At 47.0% G+C, this 7,500-nt stretch overlaps 1 protein-coding gene across 4 annotated transcripts; it reads left to right on the top strand.

Annotated features, from left to right (window-relative positions):
* The first annotated feature begins 1,517 nt into the window (after positions 1 to 1,517).
* On the top strand, positions 1,518 to 4,320 carry coa1 (cytochrome C oxidase assembly factor 1). Of its 4 annotated transcripts, none has more exons than XM_083697705.1 (5): positions 1,518 to 1,584; positions 2,047 to 2,298; positions 2,410 to 2,561; positions 2,998 to 3,074; positions 3,717 to 4,320. In XM_083697705.1, the coding sequence occupies exons 2-5, from the start codon at positions 2,205 to 2,207 to the stop codon at positions 3,802 to 3,804; spliced, it is 411 nt and encodes a 136-aa protein (XP_083553831.1). In that variant the 5' UTR covers positions 1,518 to 1,584; positions 2,047 to 2,204; the 3' UTR covers positions 3,805 to 4,320. The 4 variants fall into 4 exon arrangements, with proteins under 4 accessions (XP_083553831.1, XP_083553834.1, XP_083553832.1 ...); XM_083697708.1 differs by having other exon boundaries at positions 3,650 to 3,777; XM_083697706.1 differs by having other exon boundaries at positions 1,575 to 1,592.
* Positions 4,321 to 7,500: the final 3,180 nt, after the last annotated feature.

The following is a 7,500-nucleotide window of genomic DNA, read 5'->3' on the forward strand; positions in this document are numbered from 1 at the left end:
CGGTCTCTCCTCCAATGACAGGCCTGGGATGAATATGATTATGAGTATGAATATCAATATGCCTTCCTGGTTAAAAAATAGTCTTCGTTTATACGTCCGGTGTGTTGGATAGTGTGTGTTGGATCGTGTGTGTTGATAGTGTGTGTTGGATCGTGTGTGTTGATCGTGTGTGTTGATAGTGTGTGTTGGATCGTGTGTGTTGATAGTGTGTGTTGGATCGTGTGTGTTGATCGTGTGTGTTGTGTTAGAAATTATTTTTTATAAAAACAGTTTATTATTGCTATAATAAAAATACATTACTGCAGTGTGCTAAATTTACTGTTGATAAATGAGATGAATCAAGCATTAGTCCCATAGTACTGTAACGAACGGCGGGGTAGAGTAGCTTGCCTTAAGCGGGTATCGAACTCGCAACCTTCCGCTTACAAACGGCCGCGCTAGCCACAACACCAAGAGAGTTAACTCCCTTGGCGGAGCTGCTAACGGGCCTTACACAGGGTCGTTACACTATCCCCTCCGTTCGGGAGAGCGTGCCCTCACGCTTCACTATACAAGTCTCTCACGTGGACACGCCTCTCAGATGGCCTCACGGGCACCATCCCACTTCTGACACCAATGTAGCGAACGGCGGGGCAGAGCAGCTTGCCTTAAGCGGGTATCGAACTCGCAACCTTCCGCTTACAAACCGGCCGCGCTAGCCACAACACCAAGAGAGTTAACTCACTTGGCGGAGCTGCTAACGGGCCTTACACAGGGTCGTTACAGTACGTTAGATTAATACATGGAGAGGTTAAGCCAGGTCATCAAGAAAGATGTTGCAACACACGCTTACACAAAGAACTATAGTGGAATAATACCAGGCTAGGGAGGACAGGCTAGGGAGGACAGGCTAGGGAGGACAGGCTAGGGAGGACATACCAGAGTAGGTGTCTTATCTCTAACAGGGTGCTGACTCCGCAGATGGGACGAATGGTGTGACCAGCCCGTGAACAACAAGGGATGCCAAGTCTAAACCACGGTTCCTCCCCAATCAAATAGCCAATCACAATCATTTTGTTTACTGTAAATACTTTGTTTGACTGTTTGAATGTATCCATTTTTGGAGGGTTGGTTACAGATTAACAGCTTGCTGACTGTGATTTTCTTCTCCAAAAGTGGTCCTTGTACAAGCCTAGAATTCTGACATATAAATAAATAGCTAAAAGTAAGAAGTAGTTTGTCTTCTCCTTCAAATAAAGAACACGTTTTCTCACAGTTGATAGTGTGTGTTGGATCGTGTGTGTTGGATCGTGTGTGTTGGATCGTGTGTGTTGATCGTGTGTGTTGGATAGTGTGTGTTGATAGTGTGTGTGTTGGATAGTGTGTGTTGATAGTGTGTGTGTTGGATCGTGTGTGTTGATAGTGTGTGTGTTGATAGTGTGTGTGTTGGATCGTGTGTGTTGGATCGTGTGTGTTGATAGTGTGTGTGTTGGATCGTGTGTGTTCGGTAAAAGTCGGTGATTTCAGTCTGGACGGTGTCACGTGTCACTGGTTTAGAGCAACATGGCGATGTCCATGACCAGGACTTTCTACGTGGTTGATAAGGTCTGAATGTGGGTATTACATATCTATATTTATATTAAGTATATATTGGTTCGGCTGTAAAGCAATGACTATACTGATTCTATCTTTCTACTTTCTCTGTATTTCGTATTTATGCAGTCTCCAACTGCGTTAGTATTTACAATGACCGCTCCGAAGCGTTTCTTTCTAATTCATTTCAGTGAAACCCTAACCTGGTACACGTACACATACCTCCAGCTATCCGTCTACATACGACACAAATTACCTCTTAGAAAATTGCAATGTCAACCTGTTCTTCGCTGTGTTTCTCCAGGTATAAAATAGTGACATTCTGCGGGGAGCTCCCATGAACAACAAGTTACACCTTTCAGCCACTAGATGGCAGAATTGACGCTGTCAAAATGAATCGAAAAGAACCAAAATACCCGGATGACTGTACTGTATTCTTCTAATAAGTTGTCCATATCTTCCGACTCGTTCCAGGTTCCAGCTCTCCGTAACTAGGGAGCCAGTGAACCGTTCCAGGGGTCTCCTCATCTCCAGTGAACAGTTCCAGGGGTCTCCTCATCTCCAGTGAACAGTTCCAGGGGTCTCCTCATCTCCAGTGAACCGTTCCAGGGGCCCCCCTAGCCTGAGCAGCCATGAGGGTCTCCACCAGCAAGCTCCAGCAGATGGCGATCTTCACCACCCTGTTGACTGGTGGAGGCATCGGGACCATGTACTACCTCCTCCAGAGTCAGTCTGTTACTGTGGTGATGGTGATGATGATGATGATGATGACAATGCATTTCACTATATTGTATCTTGTGTAAAAAGATTTGATTGGATTTGATTTGATTTGGCCAGAGGACTTCTCCAGGTCTGAGTACCACCGCCTGGCTCTGGAGCGGCTGGAGGCCAACGCCGCGGCCATGGACGCCCTGGGAGCCCCGCCCCTCAGAGTCTACAACATCCACCTGTCTGACAGACACAACCGTGTAGACCGGCTCACAGCCCAGGTGAGCTGGTAGGATGGCTCTCTGTCTCAAGCTCCTCTCTCCCTCTCTCTCTCTCTCCCTCTCTTTCTCCCTCCCTCTCTTTCTCTCTCTCTCTCTCTCTCTCTCCCTCTCTTTCTCCCTCCCTCTCTCTCTCCCTCTTTCTCCCTCTCTCTCTCTCTCTCCCTCTCTTTCTCCCTCCCTCTCTCTCTCTCTCTCCCTCTCTTTCTCTCTCTCTCTCCCTCTTTCTCTCTCCCTCCCTCTCTCTCTTCCTCTCTCTCTCTCTCTCTCTCTCTCTCTCCCTCCCTCTCTCTCTCTCTCTCTCTCTCTCTCTCTGATGGACAATAACGTTTTCTGAATCTGGATCTGTGCATCGGTAATGTATTGAAGTTAATCTGTTTCTATGTCACTGATGATGATGATGATGATGATGATGATGATGATGATGTTGTTGTTTCAGATCAAGATCCCAGTGAAGGGGTCCCAGACAGGAGGCTACCTCTACACATCCTCCACCAGGGACACCGAGACCAACAGGTGGGCTAACAGGGTCAATATTACAGGGTCAATATTATAGGATCAGTATTATAGGATCAATATTACAGGATCAGTATTATAGGATCAATATCTTTATAACATGTAGCCTATTAATAGAACATCGAGGCCTTGAAGCACAATGGATCAAAACATTCGGTTGAATTTCATTTACATTGATGACATTGATGACATTTATGACATTTATCAGACGTCTTTATCCAAAACGACTTACAACAAATCCATTTGTTTAAGTAAGTGAATCATCTATCCATCAGTCATCATAAGATCAAGTAATCAATGCTCAGACCAGGGTTAGGGGTTAGGGGTTAGGGTTATGGGTTAGGGGTTAGGGGTTAGGGGTTAGGGTTAGGGGTTAGGGCCATAGGCAGTCACAATGCTAGAAGAAGATTATTTTTTTTAACAGGCGAAAAACTTGTACTTGGGTTAGGGTTAGTACATAACATGTAGCCAGGGGAGGCTGGTGGAGGTAGAAATTGGAGGACGGGTTAATTGTAATGCATGGAATGGAATCTGGAATGGTATCAAACACGTGTTTCAATGTCTCCCTCCACCAGCCTGGCCTGGTCTGTTCTCCCCACGGCTGACCCCTGCTGACCCCTGCTGACCCCTCTCTCTCCTCAGCTGGAGCCTGAAACTGGCCACCCTACAGCTGAAGGAGGGCCAGCTCATCGACCTGCTCACCCCTGACCCCCTGACCCCTGACCCCTGACCCTGGGGAGACTGGAGAGCTTGGTACCAGCTGCTCTTCATAATGTCTCCTCTCCTCTTACCAGTCTCCAGGTCTGCTGCCTCACCCTCACCCCCTCACCCTCACCCTCTCACCCTCACCCTCACCCCCTCACCCTCTCACCCTCACCCTCACCCTCACCCTCACCCCCTCTCCCTCACCCTCTCACCCTCACCCTCACCCCCCTCTCCCTCACCCTCTCACCCTCACCCCCCTCTCCATATCCATATCCATCTGGACTGAGGCCCGGTCGCCTCTGGTTCTGAGACCATCTTCTGGACTGTAAACTGTAATAACATACATAATATACATATCATAACAACCTGGAGGAATTAGGAATTCGAGGAATTAATTAATGAGACACTACGTGTTGGGAGACAGAGTACGGCAGGTCGGCTAAATATCCTCATACCTGCTGTACTGTCCTCTACTTCAGTCACACACCCGAAATAAAACAGGAGAAGAGAAAAGAGACAGAAAAGGTGCATTTATGAAGTGATTTATTGATATTCTTTAACAGTACAATGCTTGAACAGAAAGCGCAGCCTGAGAATTACTGCGTGTGCGTGTGTGTGTGCGTGTGTGTGTGTGTGTGTGTGTGTGTGTGTGTGTGTGTGTGTGTGTGTGTGTGTGTGTGTGTGTGTGTGTGTGTGTGTGTGTGAACCCACCAGACAACCAACAAACACCGATCAGAGTTCACGGTAGCAACACTCGTTTTAGCTCGTCTGCTACACCGGTGGAACCTTTTTTTTTTTTTACCCATTCGCCAGTGAAAACCGCGGTCACGCGGCCCGCCGGGCCAGGTACACCGTGCTGCAGTGTGGCCCGTGAACACGTGGAGATGAAGGGGCTGAAAACCAAAGGAATATCAACAGGAAGGAATAAACAATCTCTTCAAGGTGCAGGACATCAGCTGAGATGTGTCCCACACAGGCAGCAGGTTACTGGAGAAAACTGATCGGGTGGTTGATTCTGATCGGGTGGTTGATTCTGAACGGGTGGTTGATTCTGAACCGGTGGTTGATTCTGAACGGGTGGTTGATTCTGAACCGGTGGTTGATTCTGAACCGGTGGTTGATTCTGAACGGGTGGTTGATTCTGAACCGGTGGTTGATTCTGAACGGGTGGTTGATTCTGATCGGGTGGTTGATTCTGAACGGGTGGTTGATTCTGAACGGGTGGTTGATTCTGAACGGGTGGTTGATTCTGATCGGGTGGTTGATTCTGAACGGGTGGTTGATTCTGAACGGGTGGTTGATTCTGATCGGGTGGTTGATTCTGAACGGGTGGTTGATTCTGATCGGGTGGTTGATTCTGATCGGGTGGTTGATTCTGAACGGGTGGTTGATTCTGATCGGGTGGTTGATTCTGAACGGGTGGTTGATTCTGATCGGGTGGTTGATTCTGATCGGGTGGTTGATTCTGAACGGGTGGTTGATTCTGAACGGGTGGTTGATTCTGATCGGGTGGTTGATTCTACATAAAATGTGCATAGCGTGAGAGACGTCCATCATCCCGCTCTATAAACATACTGTACAAACATGTCACGGTGTAGAAAAATTATAAATCAATATCTGCAATCTTTTAAACTGCATATCCCATATTTTGTTGAACTTGACACTGTATGTACAGTAAATGTTTTTAGCGTGTACGTTTCCCGATTATAAATTCTATTTTACAGTCTGTATTCTTCCCGTTTCTAATAGCGACAATAAATTCACTCACTATACATTCCAAAAGACCTTATTTTCAAAGAAAACGACAGAGATAAAGTGTAGAAATGTGACGACCCATCGAAGTTCTACAGACTGCTGCAGACCCTCTGTCTGTCTGCATCACATGACTGGAACTGTTCACATCACAGGACGTTCAGTATTCACCTGGTCTCCAGTAGAGGTGGACCGCGGTACCGAGTGTCAACATCTTGTAAGTGCAACAAAGAAGTAAGTACGAATATTATCGTCAACAGACAGAACCTTCTCAGTTGACAGACTAATCGTGAGGAAAACTCCCTGGTTTGGATGAGTGACCAGCAGGATGATCTGCTGCTTCACAGAAGTGCAAGGCTGTGTTCTCCATGCTCAGAAAGAAATCATTTAAACAGTCGAGAGGCAATAAATGATTTAAAAACACTCCCTTTGAAAATAATAGTGTTCTACACAACCATGGTACTGTACAAACACAACAACAATCGTTTGAAACATTCATATCCTCTTGACTCGTGTGTGTGTGTGTGTGAGACACCGTGTAAATAGTCAAATGAACAGGGGAATGAAGAAGTGTATTCAAGCATCTTGCTGAACATTGGTGATAAAATATGTTTTTCATTCATCACATCTCCACCCTTATCCAGAGTGAGACTTCAGTACAGTGTGTGTGTGTGTGTGTGTGTGTGTGTGTGTGTGTGTGTGTGTGTGTGTGTGTGTGTGTGTGTGTGTGTGTGTGTGTGTGTGTGTTCAACTCTCTCTCAGTCAACTTTGTTCAAAACAAGATATAGAAGTGAATTCCACATATTCAGCACTAAAGAATCTCTCCTGATATCAACAATATGATTAAATGATAAAGATCGCAGGGCGACTATCCCGTCAGACGGGTGAGGCTTTGGTCAGGTTGTGGTTGTGGTTGTGGTTGTGGTTGTGGTTGTGGTGGTTTTTCATGTGTCGCTATTTTTGAAGCATTCTTCTCCACGATAATGGTTGTCTAGGAGACACTCGGTTGTCTAGGAGACACTCGGTTGTCTAGGAGACGCTCGGTAGTCACGGAGACGCCTGGTTGTCGCGGAGACGCTTGCTGAGGCTGTAGTGGTGTAGTGTATGGAGAGTGCATTCTGAAAGGGGTCGGACTAATCCCTGGAACAAAAAACATTCCACCTTCCCAAATGTAAAGTCATAGCAGGTGTGTACTGTAGATGGGACTCCCGTATATTCCAATCCATTCCAGCTATTACACTGGCCCCTGTGAGAGGTGCTCGGCGATAGGAGAGAAAAGGCCTTACACTATTGGCTGAAGGAGAGACAGGCCTAACGCTATTGGCTGAAGGAGAGACAGGCCTAACGCTATTGGTTGGTGTGAGGTGACAGGCCTTAGCCTATTGGCTGAAGGAGAGACAGGCCTTATGCTATTGGTTGGTGTGAGGTGACAGGCCTTAGCCTATTGGCTGAAGGAGAGACAGGCCTTATGCTATTGGTTGGTGTAATGTGATGAGTCAAGATCCTGAGTGTTGATAGGCTGCGGCCGGCCAGATGGGAGCCTATTGGTCGATGCTATTGCATACAGCCTGATTGGTTGATGCAGTCCTCCAATAGGAAGGTCTGTTGTACAGTAGGAGGTGAGTAACGCGTCCTGTGATTGGCTCTCCCATGGCTCGTCCTGAACTGTACACAGATAACGTAAAAAAAAGAAGAAAAAAAAAGAGAGAACTCTGAAATCCGGAATTTAAACGTTAAAGTTTTGCGTTGAGTCCTGAGGCACACGGTCTGGCGTAGCAGAGGTGGTTCGGTAAATGATACTCTCTTGTTTCCGAGGCTTTAGCTCCCTGGGCTAACACCAGGGGAGGCTGGCGGAGGTAGAAATCGGAGGACGGGGCTCATTGTAATGCATGGAATGGAATGAGGAACGGCATCAAACACGTCCTCCGATTTCTACCTCCGCCGGCCTCCCCTGGCAAACACAGTCTGG

The sequence above is a fragment of the Argentina silus genome, assembly GCF_951799395.1.
Source record: "Argentina silus genome assembly, contig: scaffold_845, whole genome shotgun sequence".
Classification (NCBI taxonomy): Eukaryota; Metazoa; Chordata; class Actinopteri; order Argentiniformes; family Argentinidae; genus Argentina; species Argentina silus.

Coding starts and splice junctions, on each gene's coding strand:
- coa1 (XM_083697705.1), top strand. CDS start 2,205: ATGAGGGTCTCCACCAGCAAGCTCCAGCAGATGGCGATCTTCACCACC. Junction 2,299..2,409: donor CATGTACTACCTCCTCCAGA/GTCAGTCTGTTA, acceptor TGATTTGGCCAG/AGGACTTCTCCAGGTCTGAG. Junction 3,075..3,716: donor AGGGACACCGAGACCAACAG/GTGGGCTAACAG, acceptor CTCTCTCCTCAG/CTGGAGCCTGAAACTGGCCA.